Source organism: Nelumbo lutea, chromosome 7 (genome assembly GCF_056320005.1).
Source record: "Nelumbo lutea isolate HS-2025 chromosome 7, American lotus-T2T, whole genome shotgun sequence".
NCBI lineage: Eukaryota > Viridiplantae > Streptophyta > Magnoliopsida > Proteales > Nelumbonaceae > Nelumbo > Nelumbo lutea.
In genome coordinates, this window is record NC_142690.1 from 13,059,270 (window position 1) to 13,086,490 (window position 27,221).

General features: G+C 38.6%; 2 protein-coding genes across 8 annotated transcripts; one reads left to right on the plus strand and one right to left on the minus strand.

Annotated features, from left to right (window-relative positions):
* Positions 1-9,046: 9,046 nt before the first annotated feature.
* LOC148845176 (cystathionine beta-lyase, chloroplastic-like) lies at positions 9,047-12,662 on the plus strand. Its single transcript, XM_088954974.1, has 13 exons — positions 9,047-9,244; positions 9,340-9,511; positions 9,586-9,698; positions 9,915-9,985; positions 10,068-10,159; positions 10,240-10,327; positions 10,418-10,529; positions 11,090-11,186; positions 11,294-11,375; positions 11,503-11,620; positions 11,860-11,967; positions 12,043-12,145; positions 12,250-12,662. Exons 1-13 carry the CDS (start codon positions 9,182-9,184, stop codon positions 12,423-12,425), a joined length of 1,395 nt encoding a protein of 464 aa, XP_088811100.1. The 5' UTR covers positions 9,047-9,181; the 3' UTR covers positions 12,426-12,662.
* A 1,645-nt stretch (positions 12,663-14,307) lies between these two features.
* Positions 14,308-24,979, minus strand: LOC148845177 (histidine-tRNA ligase). Of its 7 annotated transcripts, none has more exons than XR_016102134.1 (8): positions 24,831-24,979; positions 23,225-23,477; positions 22,260-22,365; positions 20,009-20,191; positions 16,813-17,325; positions 16,643-16,729; positions 16,489-16,567; positions 14,308-14,716 (listed from the first exon to the last, which is right to left on the minus strand). XR_016102134.1 is itself a non-coding variant. In XM_088954318.1 (8 exons), exons 2-8 carry the CDS (start codon positions 23,270-23,272, stop codon positions 14,704-14,706), a joined length of 951 nt encoding a protein of 316 aa, XP_088810444.1. In that variant the 5' UTR covers positions 23,273-23,477; positions 24,831-24,979; the 3' UTR covers positions 14,308-14,703. The 7 variants fall into 7 exon arrangements, 5 of the variants coding, with proteins under 5 accessions (XP_088810444.1, XP_088810443.1, XP_088810445.1 ...); XR_016102135.1 differs by having other exon boundaries at positions 20,057-20,191; positions 24,831-24,969; XM_088954318.1 differs by having other exon boundaries at positions 16,843-17,325; positions 20,057-20,191.
* Between the last annotated feature and the right edge of the window lie 2,242 nt (positions 24,980-27,221).

Here is a 27,221-nt window from a genome sequence, read left to right on the forward strand (position 1 = left end):
GCCTATGGAGATGTTAGTGTGATATGTGAATCTGGTTTCTTATTTTCTTTTCTTTTGGATCTATGGCTTAGTTGGGAAGGAGTGCAAATACAAGTAGAGTGCAAAACCTTGTATTTTGCATGTATTTGTACTGTAAATATTTGTATTTGTACTCTTACCAAACTAAGGCTATAGGTTAATGATCATACCATGGTTTTTAAAACGACTCGGAGACCGAACTGGTCATATATATATATATATATTGTCAGAACAGGCTGACTATTCAGTTTGAACGGTCAGACCATTCGACCCAGTAACTGGACCCCTGACCAGTTCGGTCTCCGGGTCGTTTTAAAAACCATGGTATGATCATTAACCTATAGCCTTAGTTTGGTAAGAGTACAAATACAAATATTTACAGTACAAATACATGCAAAATACAAGGTTTTGCACTCTACTTGTATTTGCACTCCTTCCCAACTAAGCCATAGATCCAAAAGGTTTTGACCGTTCGAACTGAATAGTCAGCCTGTTCTGACAATATATATATATATAAACAGTCAACCGTTTGAACGGCTAACCGCCTGGGTCAGTGGTTTGCTGACCAAAATCAATGGTTTTTGAAAAAAATCTGATTTTGGGGAAAATCGGAACTGGTCACCTGACCGGCTCCCAGTTTTTCTGGTCTAACCATCCAGTCCGATCCGATTTTGAAAACCATGGATCATACAATACAACAAGCAGTGATCTTTTTATTTATTGCGAAACCATGTTAATTTTTTTTTTTCCGGTAGAAAACTATGTTAATCTATGTATAACTTTCTTTATATGCAAACATTTCCTATTGCCTTTGTCCAATGTCAAAGCCAGAGCTTAACTAGTAATGAGTGAGTTGACATGATGTAGTTTTTCTACTTTAGGTTCTGCTTCGAGTGACGACGCATCAAATTGGCTAATGCAAATTGTCTTCTTTTGCTTGGCTACTGTGCCTACTCATTTCAGGGTTTGGCATGCTCAATTTATGCATTGTTTTTATAAATTGTGTTTGATAAATGCTAATGGTTCTCTTCTTTAATATGAATTTTTTTTTATTGTCAAATAAAAAAAAAAGAGTAGTCCTTTTGCATTTTTAATATTTAATTCAGTTTTGAGTCAAACAGTAAGACGCCACTGAATTTTGAGTCAGTTGAGCTTTCATTTTCCAATGGGACTGGTTGAAACAGATTACATTGCGTTTGAGAAGTGTTTCCTTTATCTAGCAACAACCTTGAGAGCCATTAGTCTAGTGCCAATCCAATTCCCAATTTATTCTACCAAAAGAAAAAAAATGTTTGTAGAGGTGAAAGCATTATTCCCATTACATTCCCAGTCTCAAGTTAATACTATTTCCTTATTGTTTTTCCAATTTGAGTACAGATGAAAGAATTCAAAGAAACATCTCTATAAAACCATTGATCATCACTATTTGTCTAGAAAATTCTAATCAAATTCAAAGGCAGAAGATAGTTTCCACCCCGAGACAACTGGTTGTGAAGAAAAATTGAAAATGGCTCGAATCATGCTTTCCAATTAATTTTGGGAAGCAATTAGTTTTAGAAAGCATCTGCTCGCTCAACGTGATGCCCTTTGAATCTAAACGGAGAGCTTCATTTTGATGCCAGTCTTTGAATCAAACATCTTGCAGCCCTCTGTATGTACTTGAGATGAATTGCCGAGATTTCTCTAGATTGCAATTTCCAAGCTTAATTAAGTTTGGGAAGCAATTAGTTTTAGAAAGCATCTGCTCGCTCAACGTGATGCCCTTCGAATCTAAACGGAGAGCTTCATTTCGATGCCAGTCTTTGAATCAAACATCTTGCAGCCCTCTGTATGTACTTGAGATGAATTGCCGAGATTTCTCTAGATTGCAATTTCCAAGCTTAATTAAGTTTAGAGTTCAACTATGTACATTTGTTAATGTTGGTTGCATGTTAAATCTAGATTTCAACCAATAGTGTTGAAGTCTGTTTTTCACTGATTCACATTTTATAGTGTATTTCATATTTAACAAGGTATACTTACCATCATGTTCAATCAATCATATCTTTTGCTGTATAGTGCGACGGATGCATCATAGATTTTGCCTAAATTTATTCTGATTATAAGGGTTGAATTGGCCATGAGTCTTGACCAATGAAGCTAGTTAAGGATATCAACTCAGGACTTCTTCCAACTGAGACGAAGTTGGACTCTTAACTGATGGAGTTAAAGACTGGATGGAAAATTCCAAGGTCTCACAGCCTTCCTTGACCCTTGCCATGGAATCGGATCTGCTACTCATGCTACTTCCAACATGATTTGTAGCCACACATCTCAAACATGATTGCTGTCTATAGATCATGTTGGAAGCAATATGGATGGCGTCTTGTGAGTAGTATATATATATATATATAGAGAGAGAGAGAGAGAGAGAGAGAGAGAGAGAGATGTTCACGCACTAATGACCTAACTGGGTATTCCCCGATCTGAGTTGTAGCCTGGCCCAGCTTGGCCCACAAAATCTAGGGCCATGCCTGGTCCAGAATATAGGATTCAAGTCTAGCCAGCAGAAAATAGGAATCTTAAATGTATTTTATAATAGAAAATATATGGTACCTATATATCTGCAATATGCATATAAGGAATATCACTAATTAATATAGAATAAAGATTCGATGTATAGGTTGTGTGGGTGCTGCTCGTCCAGGGCTCAGCCCAAGGTTTTCCTACATAGTGGACTGAGCCTGGGCTCAAGATATTGGGCTGAATTTAGAGTCTGGTTCAGAGTATCCATAGGGCAGGCAGTATACTGGGGCTGGGTGGTCTGATTCTCACCACAACCAAGATATGATGTCTCATTTCTCATTCTATTTAGTTAACAACCAGAATTAGAGTAATAGTCGGACTTTAGCATTGGTGTGGAATTCTTGTTAATTTAAACATTGGATCGGACCATTTCTTTAGTGATATTTTAGGCTTTTAGATTCAAAACCTTTTATTGTAATATTTTCTCATTGTTTGGATTTCTAGGGCGATTTTGGACATAACTTCCTTTCCTATCTTGATTATGCTGATTTGACATAACTATTCCTTTTTTTTTTTTTTGATAAAACAGCAGCGACTACACAAAACCGGGTGTAAGACTTCCTAGGAGGTTCCCATTATAGCCCTATTATTGCCCAAGCACACATAACTTTAGTGTTTTGATGGAATCGGGTGCATTAATACGGATATGATCTTACCTAATATAATTACTCAATTATTTTAAGTTCAAGTTCACATCTCCGCCCCGCAGAGAACCTTCTCACAATGCCCCATGTCACATCTCTGCCGTGTTTTGGGAACATCTCCCAATGATGACATCATGGAGATGTTTCCAATACACAGCAGAGATATGGTGTGGGGCGGAGATGTATTCATCATCGTCATCATGGTCATGAATTCTGATTTATTTCAAGTTCCTACTATAATGAATGATTCAGAGGGGCTGAACATTCAAGTATTCATGTTCTATATAGTGTTGCATGGACATTTATTTAGGAGAGTCCAAGCAGCATTGGTTTTACCACAAAATGAACCCGAATTGTGGAATTGTGAAATTTGTAAGATAGAAGATTTCTATTCGACCAGCAACGCAGTAAAGCAATATACAACCTGATCGAAATACAATGTAAGACTGATTTGTAGTTGGACTAATAAAAGAGTGGAAGTGAAATCGATTTCTGCCCAACCCAATTCTATAGATTTCAAATGACACTTCACCCTGTTAGGAATTTCCATGCATATTGTCTCACACTGTTACACATCAATCCACCCTTCAGCTAGAAGTGGCAAGAACAGATATGGAAAGATAAAAGGCAAGCTGGTAACATCATTTGGTTAAAAGTGATTAGATGGAATATATATACCCATTAGTAAAATTAGTTTGAATTTTGTATTTTTTTTCTAAAGAGGTTCAAATTTCCAACAAGTTATTTTGAATTCAATTTGTTCATAAAATACAATAATTATTTTAATTAATTTCATCAATAATTTTAAAAGTTCAATTTATTAATGCTACTCAATATCCAATCTCATCCATCCAGGGCTATTAATGGGTTGGGCAGATCGTAATTATATAGCCTTTTGGTGCACATAATTATGTCTCCCAATCATAATTGTTTGGGATCATGTATATGTACATTAGCATATAACAAAGATACCCCGTCATAATATCTAATTTTCTATTTCATAATAAAAAATGCTTATTTGTGTTAAACTACGGTGCGCTTTGAATATTTTTTGTACATTAAATCAAAATTCAAACCAATCATGTTAATGATGTTACATTCATTACAAGTTGTATTTTTATCAATTTTTACAAGATATACTCTTATTATTAAAAACTTCAGCATCATCAGATATTCAAGTGTGATACATCGCTTTTGATGAGGGGAAATTTGGCTCGACCTATCAACATTAGGACACGTGGAAGCGACCTATTGATTGGACGATGACTCGATACTTCCTGTCACTTCAACAATCCATGTCACCTCAGGTACCTTGGGCATCTCAGCCAAGATCGAGGCCGAAGCAACTTGCGATGGCCTGACCGGCTGAGGTGACATGAACCAACTTTTAGAAGTTAGCTAGCTGTCTCCGATCTCTTCGGGATCACAATGGACGTTTGCGAGCCTTATCCTCATCCCACCCAGATCAGGCGGACTCGATAAGCCTTATCAACTAGCACAAAGTCTACCTCCTGGTGCGGAATGGACTCCTAGCAGCATGGGCCAGAGATCTCGGAGGAGTTTTGTTAGACCCACGACAACTCACCTATATAAGGGCACAAACCCCAACGCCATAATGTATGTGCGATTTATTGCTCACCAGCCTACTAGCATACAAGCATTCAACTCGCACAACAGAGTGCTAACTCAAGCATCAGAGCACGCACACCGGGTAAGCCATCCCAGGTCCTCTGAACCTTTCTCTTTTGTAGTTCGACCAGCCAGCAAAGCATACCGATGTTTGAGTTGCCCTACAGCTAAGAGCATTCAGATCGTGCACCATCAATTAGCACTGTCTATTGGAACTGTGACATAAAAGCTAAGTTCCTACCTTATATACTTTCTGCGAATTTCAATGACCTCCCCAAGCACAACAAGAAAGTTGAGATGCCTATCACCCGGGAGGTAAGAGCAACCAACACTCAACCCATAACGCCCCTCCATGACCATTGGATAGGTTACTATGCCTTTCACTCTTCCAGGAGTGTTAGCAGCACAGAACCCAGCCTTTGTAGCATAGCAAGTCAATGCACCTTTGCCCCATGTGAACGCCGCTCTCCCAGTCACAGAGCCATCCATGGTTCCTGTGGGATAGAAACACGACAGTTCCATGAGCTCATGTTGAGTGTCCAAATCATGAACCTACAGATACAGTCTTGGGAGCAAAGATTCAGAGCATTTATTACACCACTGCCTCAACAATATCAACAGTACCAACACCAGTTCTCGCCTCTTCCTTGGTAGAACCAGAATCAGAACAACTCCAACAGATGCCAATCAACACCATAGGGTCCATCTCCACCTTGGGACCTAGCACTAGGCCGGCGTCCATCACCACCTCGACAAGTCATAGTCGACCAGCGAAATAACCTGCTGCAATGCAGCCACCAGAGTGATTAGCAGCAAAGATCGCAGAATGAACAACATCATCAGGACCAACATGAACAACGGCTCCAACAACATCGTCGTCAGAATGACAGACAACCGAGTAATCAACAGCCTAGAGTTAGGGGTGAGGATCCAGTCCAAGACCCTTCCTATCACCTCAGCCATTAGGATCTAGCCCGTGCTCGCGAGAAGGTTGGCAACCAAGATTAGATCCCTGTTCGTGACAATGTCCAAGACGGAGAGAACACCAAGGTCAAGACTCCGACCAATATTGAGGTAAACAACACAAATGAGGTAACCAAGAAGTGACGCCACCAACATGCACGCCATACCTCAGGTAAGAGTAGCGCTACCCCAACAACGGAAGCAGAGAAAATAACGGAAGCAGTGAGCTCGGTAGCTACATAGCCGGCTTTAATTCCACTGAGTTGGCCTTCCCCCTAGCACCTGAAATCCTCTCAACCCTACGACCGAAGAACTTCAAGACACCTGCACTGGAGACTTACGATAGGAATCCAGACCCTAATGACCATGTCGATGGATTTTGGTCTCTGATGCTACTCACAGGAGCAGATGAGGCTTGTCTCCATGTGGCCTTCTCAACGACCTTCAGAGGAGATGCAAGATTGTGGTACTGAGGTCTCCCCCTAGGCTCGATAAAGAATTGGAAGCAGTTCTTTACGACACACTTTGCCACAACTAAGAAGTGCCCAAAGTTTGTGACTATCCTTCTAAACATGGTCCAATAAGAGAATGAGTCCTTAAGGGACTACATAAAAAGATTTAATCTGGAAAGACTATAGGTACTGAACCTTGACCTGGCCGTGTAGTTTGCTGTAGCCCAAAGAGGAGTACGCCACCCTGATCTCTGTTGGCATCTCGAGTTGAACCCACCTAGTTCTATAGAGGTGTTCCTTGAAGAAGCCGAGAAGTTTATCAAGGCATGAGTGGCTCTCGGGTCTTGGCTAGAGCTGCACTAGGCTGCAAAAAGGAAGAGAACTGAAGAAGAGGCGAGCAACAGCAAGCACCAACGGTGAAAGAGTAAATCGCCAAAGAAAAGTAGATTACCGCGCAGTAGGTGAAGCAAGTCGCCAAGAAAAAGCCGGTCACCACCTCGAGGTTCTGGATCAGGTCGGCGATCTAGAACCCCTCCAGTTCAGAGAACAAATTACACCACCCTAAATGCAAGACGGGGTGAAATCCTAATGTCGATCAAGGACACCGACTATGTTAAATAGCTACCTAGGATGTGAGGAGATCCCTCAAACCGTAACCCGAACCGGTATTTCTATTTCCACTGGGATATCGGGCCCGATACAAAGAGTTGCTACAATCTGAAGGACGAGATCGAGGAGCTGATCTGCCGCGATTATCTAAGAAACTTCATCAAGTATGAAGATAGAGACAAAGATCATTGGCTTGCCGAGTAGCGAAGAGACACACTAGAGTCAAGTAGGCAGAATGAACGTGACCAAGTACCTCAGGATCCGCTAGCAAAAGAGACACCAATCCATGGGTAATCAATATGATTGCTGATGGATTAATTGTAGCGGGTTGCAGCGTAGCAGTGGGCAAGATAGTGGTCCAGGAGCTCGAGCACGAGGAGGGGAACCTATCGAAGTGCCCTCGGGTGGAGGAGGTGATCTAATTCACCGAGGACGATGCTCGCGGGATCCAGTACCCGCATGATGATGCCCTCGTTGTCAAGATGATCATCAACGACTTCAAGGTGAAGTGGATCCTAGTCGATTTAGGAAGCTCTGCAGAGAGATATGGGAGAGAGACGACCAACCTAGAAGCTAGCGCGTGATCTCCAGAATGCCAAAACTCGAAATGGGACCCCAAGGCCCCTATTTATAGCTGCTGTAGTCGATCATGGATGGCTTAGATCAACTTGATCCAATGGCTCCTGTGAGAGCGGTCGCACGACTCTCGAGGTCAAAATTGGCTGAACACGGGTTTTGGCATATGTAGAGTTTATAAATCCGAGTGACGTCTGTTCGTCCCCGATATGCGATTTAGCTTTATGGTTGAGCCAGTTGGATCATTACGGTTTGACCTCTGGACTAGACCTCGACTAGGATGAAGACCTGGCCAAATGCACCCAAGCTTGTCATGAACTCTCTGTACCAGGTCAGGACCCTAGGCACAGGGAGTGGGGGCAATTGATGAGTGGTAATTTGGCATGACCTATCAACACTCGGATACATGGAAGCGACCTGTTGACTGGGCAATGACTCAGCACTTCCTGCCACCTCAAGAAGCTAGGTCACCTCGGGTACCTCAGGCACCTTGGCCAAGACCGAGGCCCGAGTATCTTGCGATGGCCTAACCTGCCGAGGTGACATGTAGCCAATTTCTAGAAGCTAGCTAGCTGTCTCTGACCTCTTCGGGATCATGATGCACGCTTGCGAGCCTTATCCTCAACCCGCCCGGATCGGGCGGACTCAATAAGTCTTATTAGCTAGAACGAAGTCCACCTCCTTGTGTGGAACAAACTCCTAGCAGCATGGGCCGGAGACCTCGGAGGAGTTTCATTAGACCCATGATAGCTCACCTATATAAGGGCACCAACCCCAACATCATAAGGTACGGGCGATTTATTGCTCATTAGCCTACTAGGCATTCAATTCGCATAACAGAGTAATAACTTAAGCATTGGAGCACCCACACCTGGTAAGCCACCTCAGGTCCTCTGAGCCTTCATCTTTTGTAGTTTGATTGGCCAGCAAAGCAGACCGACATCCGAACTGCCCTCCGGCTAAGAGCATTCAGATCGCGCACCATCAACTTTATCATTAGTTAAAGTTTTTTGCTTCAAGATGCAATTTATGCGGTATACATTTTGCTTGATTATTTTCCTCATGATATATTTATAATATCATCATATTATGCTATTCAAATTTATCAATTCAACAAATAAGTAGGTTTTTTTGTTGGAGTTACAACTTACAAGTTAGAAAATAAGTGTCAATTATAATTGGGTGTTATGGCTCTCCCCGTCCCCACTCCGCCCTGTTGCCATTCCTACTTGCAAGCAAGTTGCAACTTGGAAATTATAATTGGGTGTTAAAAAAAAGTGTCAATTATAATTGGGTGTTACGGGGGCCAAACCCGATAGTACCGATTATAGACCCTCGTTCACAATTGGTTCTGCCCATTTAACTATCCGTCGGACCTACCTTCACCCAATTCATTTTGAACCCGAATATATAATGAATCAAATTTGGATCTACTCATATCCGATTCGATCCCTCCGTTCGAGGACTATAATCCTAATCTGCATGTGTACGAGTTGGTTACGGAGTCAATATGCAGAGACAAAATCAACCCCCAAGAATAGCTAACGGTAGCAACAAACGCAGTTGGACACAGTCTCTCTCCTCTCATGCAAGTGACCATTCTCTCTCTCTCTCTCTCTACATGTATATAAGCCGACCTCTCTGCAGCTCCAGAGCACTCGCTCTTGTCTTCATAGCTTGTCTTCCCAACACCCAAAGAACAAAAACCTCCACTACTATTCAACAATGGCGGCTTCTTTCACCTTCAATACATCTCTCAGCTCTCTTCCCTCTGGCCTCAACGATCACGTAGGACCCTCTTTTTGTCACTCTATTATTTTGCTCGCAATTAATTCATCTTTTTAATTTTGATTTGTTTTTCATTCATGTTGTTGATGGTTCAGAGTTCAAAGCTTCTTCAAGTTGCAAGAGGGAGGCTTGGGTTTAACAGAGCAACGGCTGAGAACGTAAAAGTCTTGGCGGGTAGCAAGAAATTTGAGCTGAGGTGCTCCGGACAGAGAGACATGGATTTCAGCACATCGGCTTTGGCTGATGGCGTAGCTGAGTGCTTGGAAGGTTTGTATTTTGAAGATTTTGATTTTTGTTAATTTTCTTTAGTGGGTGTATTTAATTTTGTTCCATTTCAGCAGATATGGAAGTGAAGGAGCCGAGTGTTTCAACCACTTTGATGAATTTCGGGAATTCGTTTGATCCTTATGATGCTGTCAGCACTCCCCTTTACCAGACAGCCACATTTAAGCAGGTGAGAGTGAGACTGAAGAAACAAGATGAGAATTTAATGGTGATGTTTTATAATCACTGCAAGTGAAACTTCATGTCATAATCTGTTAATTTCCTATCTCCATATTTGTTTTGCAAAGAGTGAAGATATATAGAATTTTGGTTTCTGGGTTGAGAATTTCAATGCTGAATTCAAGATATTCGTTTTAACGTTTCATATGTTTTGGTTGTATTGCAGCCTTCAGCAACTCAGTATGGCCCCTATGACTATACTAGAGCCGGGAATCCCACCCGTGATATATTAGAAAGGTGAGAGGTTCTGGGTCTATTTGAAGTAGTTCAGCATTGACAATCTCTGGTCTGTCCTTGATGGTCTTGTTTGTACTGTCAGGTTCCTTGCCAAGCTTGATAAGGCCGAACGCGCTTTCTGCTTTAGTAGTGGAATGGCTGCTCTCTCTGCTGTCACACATCTAATTGGAACTGGTGCTTGTCGACCTTCTTGAATTCTCTGATTTAATTGGTACCAGGCTCTCTTTGTAATCTTCTTAACTTCCCAATTTCAGGTGAGGAAGTTGTTGCTGGAGAAGACATATATGGCGGTTCAGATCGTTTGCTGTCACAAGTACTTCCCAAGAAAGGAATTGTGGTGAAGTAAATATCTTTTCCTACCTTCAACTGCTCTTCCTGATTTTGTAAGTTGTAGCTGCAGTTGATGTTGAGAAAACTTGTTATTTTGTGCAGACGAGTGAATACAACTGATCTAGATGAGGTTGCAGCTGCAATTGGGCCATGGACTAAGCTTGTGTGGCTGGAGAGTCCAACTAACCCTCGCCAACAAATTTCTGATATTCGGGTAAGAAGTGGTGTTCTTTAGAATCACTAGAAACTGAAATACAGGGTCTCTTCTTTTAGTCAGGCTTTCTTTAATTCTTTTTCTTTTTTGTGGGGAACACTTCTCTAATTGATATTGACTTAAGTGAGAGTAAGCGATAAAAGTTTGGCATCCTTTTAGAGGATGTTTTCGATTTTCAGTCTGTTTTCTTTTTCATCCACTTATTTGTTAGAGAATGAAGTTCTGGATTTTCTGAAGGTGCCAGCTAGCTAGATGGTAAAGTCTCTTAGGAAAAAGGTGGATTTTCCCACCAAGAAAAGCTAGCTCTTGAGTCTTGTCTATGCCAACAAATTTGGTATCAGGATCTCTACTAAGATTTTTTCTTTTTTATTGCTGAAAGAATAGAAATATCCATGGTTCCTCTTTATCCAGGGATTAGTTTTGACACTTTCAGTTTCAAATCCTTTTGTCTTCATATGCATCATTATCATAAAACTTTCGCTAGTATATGAAGCATACACTTATTACTCTTTTTATCTAATATTGGGATGCTTCTCCAACTTTTCCCCTTCTTTTTCCAGAAAATATCAGAGATGGCTCATGCACATGGTGCCCTTATGCTGGTGGATAACAGTATTATGTCCCCTGTACTTTCACAGCCATTAGAACTTGGAGCAGGTAATTGCATATAGCCTCGGATGAATATATACAGGTTAAAATAACTGCAATAGCCTCCTATTTCAACTTTCACTATGCAATTTTAATTATTCCTTCTTTTTTTTCAGACATTGTAATGCACTCAGCTACAAAATTTATATCTGGGCATAGCGATGTCATGGCAGGTGTCCTTGCTATGAGGAGGGAAAGGTTTGTAACTTTTACCATTTGTTTATAACTATCACATATTTTCTCCATTGAAGTTATTGTTGTTTGACTTCTTTGCCATTTTTTTTGTGTTTATTTATTTACTAATCTACTTTTCTGCAATAATTAGCTTGGTCAAAGATATAGCATTCCTGCAAAATGCAGAAGGCTCTGGTTTAGCTCCTTTTGATTGTTGGATTTGCTTACGAGGTATCAAGACAATGGCATTGCGGATTGAGAAGCAGCAGGTGCAACACCACCTTTCCTACTTATACTAAACCCAAATGATTATTATTTTTTTGTTAAATATCACCATTAAATATTTAACAGAGGTTTAAGGTCGGTTTGATGATTTATATGAAGGATTTTTTTTTTTAAATATCTTGTACTGGGTTTTCTTTTTTGTTTTGTTTTAAGACTTTTTTTTTTCTTTCTAATCCTTTATTTAAGTTCTCATAGCTACTGTGGCTTTTACATCCTTCTTCAGGAGAATGCCCAAAAGATTGCTGAATTTCTTGCATCTCATCCTAGAGTGAAGAAAGTTAACTATGCTGGTCTTCCTGGTCATCCAGGACGTTCATTACATTATTCTCAGGTATTTACATTTGAGAAAGTTGGAAGGATGGACAATCAACCAGGAAAAATTCTCTTACATTCCACCTTTTTGCAGGCAAAAGGTGCAGGTTCTGTGCTTAGCTTTGAGACAGGGTCGTTGGCACTCTCCAAGTACATTGTGGAAAATACCAAGTACTTCAGCATTACTGTCAGTTTTGGTAATTATTTCTTCTAATCTCAAAGTTCTTCCAAATGATTTCCAACAGTTTATGGGTTTGATATTCACTGATATGGTTCCTCATTTTTCTTCAATTATTTTCAGGGAGTGTGAAGTCACTCATTAGCATGCCCTGCTTTATGTCCCATTCAAACATACCTGCTGCTGTCCGTGAAGCCAGAGGTTTAACTGAAGATCTTGTTCGAATCTCTGTGGGCATTGAGGATGTGAATGATCTGATTGAGGATTTGGATCATGCAATTAGGACAGGACCCATGTAGAGTGCTTGTTGATTTCAAATAGTCGATTTTCTGGTGCGTCATTCTACAGGAAACTAGAATGTTTCATGAACAAGCATTTGATCAGCTTGGTTTGATAGTTGGATTTAGTGGAATTTTTTGGTAGAAATAATTGGATTTAGTGGAATTTTTTTGGTAGAAATAAGTGGAATTCTTACTCTAAACTATTTGGTTCCTTCTTTTTATTTATGGGCATTCCTAATTTAAATGTGTTGGGTATACTTGGTCTTCATTTCCAGGTTGGAGTAGTTCATACAGTTTTAAATGTCATTTTAGAGTAAAAATGAGCTGAGACTTTATTGATTGATGCAAATCCATTAAATTCAAAACTACTCAAATCTTTGTATTATATGCCATTGACCAATAACTAATACGCCTTGCCTTGAAATCCAATGAGCTTTGAATGAAACTACAAATGGAAAGAATAGACCATTGGCATGCTTGGATTGCATCTTGAATGAAACCATTTCATTTAACCACAATGCGCCTCATTTAAATTGGAATCAATTTAAGAAGGAACTTATGTTCTCAATGGATCACAAGATCATTTCATACCAGGATGGAGAGACAACAAGTAGCATATCTGCTTTGTTTTTTTTTTTCCTAAAGGGCTCTGCAACACAAACTACTTCAAAGCAAAACCCATTATGGCCATCTCTTGAGCTTGGAGAGGGGCTTTGAACAATAAGGATCTCCAATCTCCTAATGAAGTGCTTAAGGTTGACTGCTGGTTCTGGGGACAATATCCACTTCATTGATCCCTCCTGTGGAGAATTCCCTCAACAAGAGCAAGGGTTACCTGGACACACTAATTGTTCAGCGAACTGTGGAACCATTGATAATGTTCCACACGCCAGTAATAAAATACATGGGACCCACACCTTTCACAGTGGGGCCCATGAACTTATTACTGGCGTGAAACACTTTCATTGATTCCCATCCCACTGAACAGCCATCGCGTTCAGCTAATCCAAATTCCATTAACAATGACATGCCTATTCTTGTATTCCACATACTTACTGACTACTGAGAGACTAAGTGGACATCCTCTTGTGGGGGCCCAACCCAAAGGATACTTCATGAAATTAACCACAAGGAAGGGTATGGGCAACAACAGTGAGGACCATAACGACCCAAATCTCACAATGGGCCCTCTAAAAGGTATGGAAGATCAAATGCCATATGACAATCCACCATTTCTTATGGCTTCTTACTAGTGTTAGACTTCCAACAAGGGCATTCCTGAAGAAAAGAAAAGTTCAAGTAGATAGATATTTCCAGGATTTGTTGTCATGTCTTAGAAGAAGATACTTGGCACATATTTGCAGAATGTGTGATTACCAAACAGATGTGGATGATTCCTGAAAGAAGCTTTTAAGAAGGTTGCTTGACAATCTAGACCATGATTGTTGAAGGATAATTAGTCCTGTAATTTTAATTCTGCAGCACTTTGATGAGTATAGTTCCATAGGGGAGCGGCCATGAAAATCCAGTAAAATTGTGAGTAGTAGTCAAAGGCAGTGTTTTAGAATGACCTTAAGTCTCCAATTGTCAGGTTTCATGTGGACAAAAGTTAATTCTCTAGTCATCATCTTCCATTGACTGGTTTGTCTTTAGGCCAATGTTTTGAGATCTAAAATAATGAGGTTTTACCTCTCATTTCCAACCTTAGAATTAGCACTGCTGAAGGATGTCTTTATCAGCTTATCTCTTTGTCAAGTAGATAACATAGAAGGGAAAAAAAAATGAAAAAATTGGGTTTTCTTTCTAATTCTTTTATGGAATAGTGAACCCTCTGTAGTGTACAAAAAATGGAAAATGAAAAAGACACTAAACTGAAAACAAAATAAAGAAAAGATTGAACTTGAGGCAACAAATGAAATGATTACATTACAGAAATAAAAGAGATTTCAATCCTCAATCAATGAAAAGGTAGATAGTAGCCTTTTGTCTATGAATTACACTCTCTCCTAAATGAAACCACACAAATTATCCAAATATTATATGACTGACCTACTCTATTTACTTCTAATGCCAAAAATATAGACTAGACCACTTCTTTGGACTTCATGGTTATGGAGAACCATTTCTGTTCAAACTGTTTTGAAACTTCTTGTAGACGTCTTCCTTGGGTGATCTATCTAAAATCAATACCCATTTAGTTAGTGAAAGTTTACATACTATTCAATACAAAGACTAACATTTTGAAGCTTTCTTGATTTGAAATTGCTATGTACAGTCAATCACTTGTTTTCTATAGTTATCTAGTTACCCTGCAGCAGAAAAAACACAATCAAAAGATCAGGAATTAGTGTTGCCAAAATTGAATGGTATGGAGAATACAAGTCAAAATGAAATAAATTCGAAATAGGGAGATTTTAAAACTCATTAAAATTTCTCTTTAAAAATTATATGGATGATATTCAAAAAGAGTTTAGAGATATGAATTTTCTGAAATTCCAAATGATATAACGAACTTCTACCCATCTTATACATAAAAAACAAACCAACTAGATTTGTTCATTATAGTAATTATCGATTAAAGAAGTTCTAGGGCCTTCTACATTTGAGATGCAAGCTGGTACATGCAATACAATTTAGCCAAAGGCACATTAATCCTAACTTAAACAGAGAATCTGAACATTATTACTCGTTTTGAGCTACATGAATTGCTACAGGACATTAGATGTTTATGAGTTTTGACATGGAAATGAAGTAATTGATAAAAACTTATGAATTGGAGGATAGGCCATTTATATCTAATCTTATTAGAAGTTGTGATGCTAATAAACATTAGAGTATATCTTTGACCTACTGTATTCTAAGTTCAAGCAAAGTCTTAATTACTAAGGTTTCCTAGTGCCTGGGATATGGGCCAAAAGATGCTGGCTGAAGTTAAACATACAAGCATGTAGAAAATATTAATCTCTACACAGTCATATGAAATAGAATCTGCTTCATCGTACCAAACAAATTCAACATTTCAGAAGTATATATCAACTAAATTTGATCTTTAGTCCATAAGGCTAAACCAACATTTCATCAAGTCTCATCAATCAGAAACATCAATCCAGGGTCATCAGGGATTGGAGGCACTTCTAGAAACCTTTAAGGGAGATTGCTTCTTGTTCATTCATATCTGATAAAACATATCTCCATTATAGAAAGGATATTGGATTCACTCCAGGGATTGAGATTGATGTTCTCCCTGGGCATCCAGAGGCAGGAGGCAGAGGGAGATTTATAGGTGGTGGTCAGTTGAAGGATGAGGAGGGACGTTGGATCCAGTGACAGCACATCTAAGAGGCTATATATTTGGTGGATAAAGAGAACATGTCATTCGATTGAGTTCAGAGATCAGCTAATTCTTTAGTAATAGTCTTCCCAAATCATGTGTTCATAGAGCAAAGAATTATTTGGGAACTGCCTTTGCATAGGGAGTTGAGTATGCTGTACTTTTTTAAAGCTTCCAAGTCTGTTGGGACAGCCTTGATATAGGAGTTTGATCCTTGTCTCAGGCCACCTGTTTTCTGATATTCCCCATCTACTTCTTCATCTTTGTTTTTATTTAATTTATTTCCCAAGTTATCAATACAAAGACTAAGACAATATGGTTAATACAATCAATCCATTGGATTAGTAAGATTAATTGTAGTTCTATGCATTTCTTGTACCATAAACAGTTGTTTTCTTTGTGAATCATTCATTCACCCTTTCCTTTCTTTAAAGAATTTGTTCCAATTTAAAAACAAACTTCAACACAACCATATTGGAACTCCATTCTCCCAAATGGCAGCACCACCAGCCAAAACTCTTATGTTATTGCTTGAGCTACTACCCCGTACCCCCTTTGCTGCATGCTTTAATCTTTAAAGTTTTGTAAAAGCAAATGATTCTTTATCAAGATTCTTATGTTAGGTATATTGAGGTATCCAGATCTTTGGCCATCACTTTTTAATCTTGGCAGAAAGGATTTCCATATCAAGGGTTCCCTAATTGCAGCAACAACATATCTAAAAGTGGGTGCCGAGAGAAAGAATCTCACAACTTTGAAAATGATCCATCATCACCAAAACCTTCATAACTTAAGTCTTCTGAAATGGTATCCAGTCTCTTATTCTCTCCTGTTAGACCAAGACGCAAACTATCAGGAATCAAATCAAAGATTTCATGAAATAAGTGAACCATAAAAATCTCACCTTGGCATTCAACCTTCTGAGGGTAACCCAGGAAGTCCTCTACATCTGTTCCTAGGAATGGGGACCTAGAGTAATTCTCCAGTATATCTTGAAGTGATAACAACAAAATAATCAGTATTGACCAATAACAAAATGATCAGAATTGACTATTAGAAAAACAATCATCTCACTGATCGATCAAAATGATTGATTCTGCTCACCAGCACTCTGTGAAAAGTCAGTTGTCAAATCTGAAAGACTGAAATTTCGAGGAATCTGGCTTAAAAATCCAAATGAAGACATATCGTTATCCAGGAATTCATTCAGGGGTTGTGAGTTGGATTCTATGCCATTGAAAGATGCAACAGATGCATCCCCAATTGTCGGGCGTGTTTCCAGGACATTTCCTTCAGTACCAAAATTAAAAGCTGAACTGTTTGAATATCCAGGTTCTGATTTGATCACCATTCCATTCATTCCTGGCATTATTTCCATATGTGGGTTCTGAGTTGAGAGCATGCTAGTAGAGACATCTATCCTTCCAGTATGAGCAGGAACATCATCAACTATGTGCATACTTCTATTCACCAAGGGCACATCATTTATAAATGCATTAGGAGTATGAGGACCAATTGGATGATGCATATTCTCCAGCCTTGTAGGTGTAACTGCATGCTCTGAGATGCATGTCGGAGTCTGGTTTACTGCAACACGGTGACATCAGATTGCCAGTTGAATGGGTGTTAAAACTCCAAAACATGAACACATAAAGGCATAGTTTTCAAGGTGCCAAGGTGAGGCTAGGCGATGGATTTTTTTTTTTTTTATGTATAAAACATAGATACTGGGGTAATTCCCTAGATATCATAACCATATTTCCTTAATAATTAGTCATAAGTTTCATCAGGAAAGTATAGAGTTCATGTTGAAGTATAGAAAAGCAAGAAGAAGGAAAAGAAAATTTAAAAAAATATAGGGGCTGAACCCTTATTTTCATATAGGAGAAGAAGAAAAGAAAAACGCATTATTGTTATTACTAGTAGTAGTAGTAGTAGTAGTAGTAGTAGTGTTTGTGTTCATTAAAGCATTTAGCAGTGTTTGTGTTCATTAAACCCTATAAAATAAGAAAATAATAAAAAGAAATTAGTAATATAAACACACAAAATGAATTTTTTAGTTTAATAATGTCTATTTTATAATTATAATGTCAAAAAATAAAGAATAAAAAGTATTTTAAAATAGAAAGTACAAAACTGCTTGGCGATTAGGCGAGGCGAGCCTCAAAGGGTGCCTTGTCACCTAGGCACCTGCCTAGGTGTCGCCTTGACAATTATGCATAAAGGCCATCTTACAATATTTTTAGTGTCGTTATCCAAAACCTATATACATCCGGAGAAAAAATTATTAAATCTATAGGTCAATAGTTAAAGCAATGGCAAGAACAAAGCATGGAAAAAGTTGCAGCTGCTATCAAGTGATACTCCCAGAAATAAAACTGATGTATTATATGTGTGTGTAGGTGTAACCTGAAAAGAAAATTTATTTTCTTGATACAGTTTGCAATTGATGGCACAAGTGATACTCCCAGAAATAAAACTGATACATTATATGTGTGTGTGGGTGTAACCCGAAAAGAAATTTTATTTTCTTGATACAGTTTGCAATTGATGGCACAAGTGAGAGTGGGGGTTAACCCCCCCCCCCCCCCCCCTCCCCCCCAAAAAAAAAAGAGTGGTGGGGTTCTTAGGATTGAGTTTCGGGATTTGGTGAAGGTTCAGTGCTGTTCCTAAGGTAGGTAAATTTTCCCTAGAGATAAAAAAAATCTTTCTATTTTTTTTTTTTTTCCTTTAGAAATCTTGAGGGTTAAAGGGAAGCAAGGATCAATGGACATGATAGCAAAATAGGTTTCAGCAAACGAGGATTTCATGAAAGATGAATTTATAAAATAAAATTCCAATAAATCAAGAACGATTAAAAGAGATTCAAGAAGAAAAGAAAATATGCTAGAAGATCTAGCAAGAATGCAAAGAAGCAAGGAGCAATTAAAATAATCACAAATAGTCCATGATTCAAGAAAGAATGCAGAAAAATAAGATCTGAATGAAAGAAACAAGCAAGAAGTTTTAGATATTACCAAAAAGAAGATAGATGAAAAAGCATAGAAAACCCTTCAAGAACACCAATTCTTAAATATGAAAATTAAATCTTTATTGCAAAGACGGAATAGCAGAACAGAATTCATGCAACTGACCCTAGATAACTGTGACAAAGCTTAGATGATGATGTTGATTGGAAAAATCTATTACTTTTCCTTCTGATGACTTTACAAAGACGTATTTATAGAAGAGAGGTTTGTCTAGCCCTTAAAGATGCGTTTCTAATTCTGTTGCAACTCAAGTAAATAAATAAAAGGGCTCAATTCTCGTCACCAACCAATACCCTATCAATAAAACAATTGTAGCTCTCTCAAAACAAGTTAGATTTACAATATCTTAGTCTGTTGGATAGGTGACTCAATTACCTATCTAATAACACCAAAATCATGCAAAACAGACAAGTTTTGGATTCTAAGAAATACATTGAAATAAAAGTGACTCAGTTGTTTTTCTATTTTTTTTGAACTTTTCAAAACTCTAGAATCTCTAAAGTAACTCTTTGAACTAGTTTGATCCTTTAACTAATCTATCTCAAAGATACTAATAAATGTAAAATAGCATTTTAAAACTCAAATTGATCAAAAGTTTCAATAGTCCAAAAATTACAAATTTGCCACTAGTAAGGGAATTTTAAAAAACTTGATATCATCTTCCAAGGTTTCATCTCCTTTTCTACATGTACATTGGCTACCTTTTTGAAGCATTTTGAAACATGTACCTATAAAAAAAAGAAGCATTTTGATACATGCATTTTTAGTCATTTTGTAATAATCATTAATTCCTGTTTCTTGTATACTTTTTTGTAAACATTGATCATTGACTAATTTTTGTTCTTGATCCAAAGAAAAAAATTAAGATGGGTTTAGTTTAACAACAAATTATATCAACGAATACCTACAAAAGTTGCACATTAGTACTCCACTTTTCTTCCTTTTCTTTTTCCACCTTTCTTATGTATTAAACTGGTCAAGATGAATATCTCTACTAAACCACTGATTTAAGGTTTCCATACAGATGGGCCTTAGTAGCAGGATTATTTGCACAGTTGAGTACTAATACCTCATACAAGGCTCTAGCATCCATTAATACTTTTTTCAGGCCAAGGCTGACAAAATGATGCCATAGGAACTACTAGAATAGAATGATAAACATAATAAGTATTAAATTTTACACAGAATAAAAACAGTCACAGCATTAAAAAAGAAATCAATGATGTGGAAAGTGTTCATACATTGTGATAAATGAGATCCATTAGAAACAGGTAGAGAAGCAATGCCACCTGTGCTTATTTTATGCATCAATTCAACCTGTTTCTCCAGCAACCTGTTGAAAATCAAAATCTGATTCTTCACCATCAACCTAACATGGTATGCCTTGAAAAATTCCCTATTCTCTTCTTCAAGCTTTTGCCAAACTGGAAAACAAGAATGACTGAAGAAGTAAATAGCATATTCACTTTCTGATGTAACACAAAACAATCTTCCATTAAATAGGTTACCACTAATGGAAATAAAGCTCCTTTTTCTTGTGAAAGAACTTCATTACTATATTCCCATCGACCTATTTCTTTGCAGCATACTTCCTCAGAAGAAGGGCTGAGGTTGGCCTTTTAAGGGAACTTCTCAATTAGGAGACAGACAAGATAAATTAGTTCTTGGAAATAGAACTTGAGTCCCATGTAAAAGCATCATCATATTGGAAGAAGGCAACAATTATAACATCAATCTCGGAGATTTGAAGTAGTAATCCAACAATGTTAGTTTGGAGAAATAGACTAGTATTTTAGTGAAGTCCCCGCCATTATCAGTTGTCTTTTCTTTTATTTACTTGTTCTTAGTCTTTCTGGGCCTTACTGGGCCTATTATTATTTCTGTTATTACTGATTAAGGATTGTGTTGGGCAGCAGGGGCATAGATGTCTTTGTGTTTATTGTTTTAATAGAAGCATATAAATTCTATTTCTGGGCGGCAGAGAAACCAATTCTAATCTGCGCCCTTTTCTTCTTCACATTCTTCTTCTCTTCTCTTCTCTTTCTCTCTTCTTCTTCTGTTATTTCTTTTTTTTTTTTTTTCCTACTGAAGCTACATCAGAATTTTGATCGACTGAGAACATCACCCCCTATCTGTTAGACTGAAAGTGGGTGGCATCATGGCCCTACATGATTATGCTCACTGCTGTAAATTTCAGATGTTTGATACATGAGTCAAGAGAAGCACTTAGCACAAATTGATGCAATGCATTTTCTTAATAGCACAAATATCAAAATTTGCTTTTGAAGTTGCAAATTTATAATAATTTGTATCATATCATAATGGATAATAGAACAGCATGGATCTCCTTCCCTCCTTTTGTCTGTACACTTTCTCCTGTTATTATGAAAAGGGGACAACACCCTAATTTTCTATTAATATAGTAATATTTGAATTGAAAAAAAAAATAATTGATTTAATGCCTTGCAAATTAACTCAAAGGCCAACTAGATCAGACCATGAGTTAGCTCAGATAGTCAGATTGATGGCTCACCAAGCTGTGCAATTTTAAGTCTCATCACAGGCATTCCTAATTACAGAAAAAGGGAGTTGATTCCATGCATGCAGCATAATAAAGTATACATTAATCCGCTTGTTGTATCATCGAGATTTATTCCCTTTACGATCCATTCTCAAAATATCCAGCCTTAGTTCTAGGACTACGCTATCCTTTTTACCCTCGTTAAGGACATCAAAGTTTCAAAGCTCTTGAGTAGAAAACAATAAGAAACAAGCTGCCCAATCTCTACTCACTAATACTTCGGTGAAGGTTCTCCATAATACATAAATACACAACTATAGAACATTCTTGTTTTGGACTTATTTAAGAACTATCCAACTAGACAACTCATGAGGGAGATTTCTCTGCCTTTCACCTGTTCTTTTTAAAACCTTGACAATGATGCTTTGTCTTTTAAACTAAAGGAGCATTCCCTCCTTCACGTACCCCCAAGATGTGAGGATCACTGAAGCAAGCATGATTCCCCATATGATTTCATAAATTGATTAACCTATAGAGATGGAAAACAAGCTTTCCTGTTGGAGATCAGGGCTTTAGAGTTGTGGATCTCTCAGAGTTGCTGGTGATTAAGCATCAAAAGTAAATTTTAGTAGTTGAGGATATACTGTTCAATGAGATTAACAGCTTAATAACAATAAAACAAGATCTTGAAGCATGACAATAGTAGACACAAATTCAACAATCCACTAATTTTATATGGTGAATAAGGTTAAATGGGAAAACGGATTGCATATATTCAAGTCTTGATCTCAAATTGTTTTAGCAGAAGACAACAGATTTGGTTAACTAGGCATTATCCACTACCCATACACAATGCCCTGCCATATCAAAAAGGGTATTTGGTAGTTAAAATTAAAAAAATAAGTCTTCATGCTAGAGTATGTCATACTGAAAGAGACATAACTTGGCAATAAATCCTAGATAATGATTACCAAGTTCAGTAAAACCAGGCTCTATGGTTGCCTCTTTCATTAGAGTCTCAACAACCTCTTTTTGGTTCATATATAGTTGCAGACATCGTTCTATAAGATTTTGTACCTGCAATTAGAAAATATGCATAGAGAGATGTCACAAGCATGGAATAATTTTTTACTTCAAATGATGTATCTAGAAAATTAAAATTGTGCATGTAATTATAAGGGCAAAATTGATTGCAACTCAAATAAGAAGATATACTGAGGTACTTCTCAAGTACCAATTCTAAGAAAATCAAGCAATTCTCATTAAAAACTGTTTGCATCTTTTGCCACAGACATTATAAACATTTTATGCATAAAATTCTGCTAGGGTTAAGTTCATTAAATGTTTTAATGTGGATACAGAGAGTTACCCTTACCTTTATGCTCCTTAGTTGCTAAATGGAACATATCACTCAACTAGATCAATAAATCTACTATCAAGCTCACTTCTTTAGCCAGGATCATAAAGCTAAGGGTAACTTTTATTATTGGTCATCCTTGTCTGAGCTGTATTTATTTTTTATTTTTGGGAGGGGGGGGGGGGGGGGAGAACAAGATCAGTCAGGGCCTTTATTTCCATATTTTGTTTGCATCAAATTTTCACCTTTATACCATTCATGAATATCAATTGATCTAGTTACCAAAAAAAAAAACGAAAAAGAAAACACCTTGTTAGATGCATTTTTTTTTACTCTTTCAGACTACTTATTGGTTTTCAGGGACCATAAAGATAACCAAAAGAAAAAGAAGATAAGTAGACATTTCATATTGGAACTGAATGAATAAAAAGGACCATTTTTTTAATAATGATATTATCTGTAAAATGAAAGAAGATGGGCTAGGCATCAACAGGGTGAGGATATCAGCAGAAACTGGCAATTCATAGTCATGGAGAGGATATTCTGTAATTGAAATGTCAAGTTTAATGACTTCTTTACCAATTGTATATCTTTATGCGAGACCCTTCTTGGCTCTCCACCAGACATTTCTTGAGTTGCAACTAAATCTCTACTTTTCTTGAGATTCCACAATTATATCAATACTCACCAAGAGAGCATATGGCGAGTTCAAAGAATGAAATATAGACACTAAAAAGCTGTTCCTTGTATGGATGCTACCACTATAATAACAACGCCGGATAGTGGTCTTCCTTGTTCTAATGAAAAACTGGAGCACATGCAAGTCTGTACCCTGATACAGAAATATAGCAGAAGAAATGAGTATAATATCAACTCTTTGAGACATATGAAATCTCTAACCTAATTTAGTGCTATTTTGGAGAACACAAAAGCAACTGATGATAAAATCCCATCAACAAAATGCAAACACAAAGAACTTGCATATTATTGAGAAAAACACACCAAGTATAGCAATAGCATCAAGAATGAAGCAGACACAGAATCTGATGAAAAAAAGAGTAGACACATGTAATATTACTTAAAACATGTCAGAAGTATGTAAGTATGTTACACAAACATTGACAATCAAGCCAAAGAGTAAAAGAAATTTGCAAAATATTGACTTACAATTGAGATAGCCCAAGACAACTATAATAAGGAGGAACATGATAAACCAAGAAATTCTATACAGTTCTGAGTTGTTAAATAAATGACCGGAAAATGTTATTTTTCATTATTTTGGTACTTGGAATAAAAACTTTTGTAAATGCTTTCTTCCGTGTTAGTATCAGCAGCAGCATCAACACCAATAGGCATCTTTTTGTTCCCTGGTGAACATTTTGATTTTATCCAGGGACTGAGTCATCTTTTTGCCTTTCAGTTATAATATGGTTGTTTCACGCACATTTTCTGGAATTCGAAACATTTGCAGCAACATAACACCGAATTCTAAGAAAAAAGGAATAAACCAAGGAGATGAAAATGAGAATCAAGGGCATGCGTATTCTATCAGTAAGATACGCCTAGATATTTATAAAATAACTATTCTTGCCATAGGAAATTGCATTTAGTCAGTTCAGACACAGAATAAGTTCATAACATAATTACAATTTGTCCCATCAGTATAATATTTGACAAAAAAATAAGAAAACAAAATAAAACTTTAAATAATGACAAAAAGCTTTCAATCAAACAAAATTTTTGACACATAAAGAGTTCATTTACTACTGTTAAATCTAAACTCCATAAAAAAAATTAATCATTTATTGGTTAAGAACAAAAAACCGTTAAAGCGGGAAACTGGGATCAAATTTTGAAGGACTCATAGAACAAACTAAGAATCCTACCCCTGCAAAACCAATAGGATCAAGAAACCAAAACCAACAAACAAGAACCCAGTAACAAGTAAGCAACTTCTATACAAATAACATCAAACCAACCTCGTGAATTATGACCCCAAGCTTCTAAAAACACAAAGAAAAACAGCAAATTCAGCTTAAACACGGTGGATCAAATCCAATACCAATCAAAGAGAGATTAAACTCTCTTCTCAGAACAAATCAAACACTCATACTCCAACAACCACAGAAAGCTAAGAAAAAAAACCCAGATTAATGTCACTCGGTTTATAAGCTAAACCTCTTACACTTTTCAGTTCTTCTCGCAGAAAAACTTCGAAAGCTCCTCTCCTCTGTTTCAACCCAGAGAAACAGAGAGAGAGATGGTGAAGCTCCCTCCCTCCCTCTCTCCCTCTGTTTTTATTCTCCAATTTATTTCTCTCTCCTCGTTCTTTCTACTCTCCTTTTCCTTATTGAGTATTTTAAAGGACAACAACAAATTCACAAATCACACTATAGGAGGACAAGTGGTTCCTTAATGACTTGTGGGACCCCCCCGAGAGATCCTGTACTGATAGATCAAGGACCGACGTAATGGGGCGATTCTCGACCGTCCGGTCCGCTCCCATTTTATTCTTGATCACTGTCATCGTGGCTTGGTGGGCCCCATGCACTGACTGGTACCATGACACTTCTAAGTTATAACTTCCCACTTTCAAACTCAGCTATTTTGACCTTATCCGTTTAATATTGTTACGGTTTGGAGTCGTGCGATCTCGTGTGGGCCCTGTGCTTTTGACATCCACGCGAGCATCATCAAATCCAGACCGTTGAATTAATGGGTGGTGTCTGAAATCTAAAGTCTAAGACCCCCCCCCCGGATATGGTGCGGAAAGATGTTTCAAGTGTAAATGGGTTTATGACTCCGAGTTGATCCGGGTTTGATTGGACGGTCCGGATAGGCAAGATGGTGGGCCATGCATGTGGTACAGCCGTACAGGGATGGCTCATAGTCTATTGATGATGATAGACCTAATCGTGGTCTTTACATTTATTTTGGTAGTCAGTTTCTGTAGAGCTGATCGATGTTTTTTTGAAAACGCGATGGTGAAGAGAGTAGAGTTTTCGATGATAAAATCGATGTAGTATTTATACACGTAAATTTATATTTTATCCAAATTTATACAAAATTGAAATGGAATGAAGTTTTATGTGGATCATTATTACATCATTCTTGATTTATATCGATTCCAAATGCAGACTTATAAACTTCTAACCTGAAAAAAGTGATTTTTCAACAATGAAAGGATTACACTTTGACTGCTAGAAAAAGACTAGGGTTTTTTTTTACTCGGTTCCACAAGGTTTTAACGGTCATTGAATTGACTCGATGAATCAGTACCGTCACTATTTAAAAATCTTAATTGATGTAATCATTTTCGGCCACGTATCAATGTTTTGTGATGTAAATTTTTTTGACAAAGTACCTCGTTATTCGACCCGGTGGTGGCGTACCTTAGTGACGAGCTACTTGGTGGAGAACTGACTGGTGGCGAACTGCCTGGTGGCGAATTCCCTGGTGGCGAACTACCTGGGGGCGAGCTGCCTTGGTGGCGAACTGCCTTGGTGGCGAACTGCCTGGGGGCGAACTGCCTGATGGCGAACTCCCTGGTGGCGAACTGCCTGGGGGCGAACTGCCTTGGAGGCTAACTCCCTGGTGGCGAACTGCCTGGGGGCGAACTGCCTTGGGGCGAACTTCCTTGGTGGCGAACTGCCTGGGGGCGAACTGCCTGGGGGCGAACTCCCTGGTGGCGAACTCCCTAGTGGCGAACTGCCTTGGAGGCTAACTCCCTGGTGGCGAACTGCCTGGAGGCAAACTGCCTTGGAGGCTAACTCCTTGGTGGCGAACTGCCTGGAGGCGAACTGCCTTGGAGGCTAACTCCCTGGTGGCGAACTGCCTTGGTGGCGAACTCCCTACTAGGCGGTCGATGCCTTAGAGAATGTTGGAGCTCCCTGGTGCGGCGCAATCTGACTGCCCTCAGCATGAGGCAGTCTTCTTTCCTTTGTAGGCTGCGGGAGATGAGGGACCTGCGAGAACTTCATCTTTTCCTCCTCTTTGTAGGTGGCGGGAGCTGAGAGTCCTGCGAGAACTCCATCTTTTCCTCTTCTTTGTAGGTGGCGGGAGCTAAGGGACCTCCGAGAACTCCATCTTTTCCTCCTCCTTGTAGGTGGCGGGAGTTGAGGGACCTCCGAGAACTCCATCTCTTCCTCCTTGTAGGTGGGGGGAGCTGAGGGACTTCCGAGAACTGCATTTTTTCCTCCTCTTCGTAGGCGGCGGGAGCTGAAGGACCTGCGAGAACTGAATCAGAGGTCCCGGGGGTACTTTCCCGGTGGGGGCTCTCCGATGCTTAAGTTAGCACTCTTATTGTAGAGAGCTTTGAAGATAATATGAGAGAGCTAGAGAGCAGGGTTACTTCCCTTTCCTTTTCCTCCCCTTCCCCTTTGGGGGGTGAGGTCTTTATATACCGGAGTCTTTGCGGGTTAGGTGGGTGAAAAGCCTCCAAACGGTAAGACTCGTCGCATCCGGTCAGAACCGGGGTATGGTGGTGAACTCCTCGAGGTCGTCAGGCTGGCGCTTGTGTCAGGCGGCCAGGTCGGCACCTGGGCCGGATTGTCAGAGGGGTGCCTGCGTCAGTCGG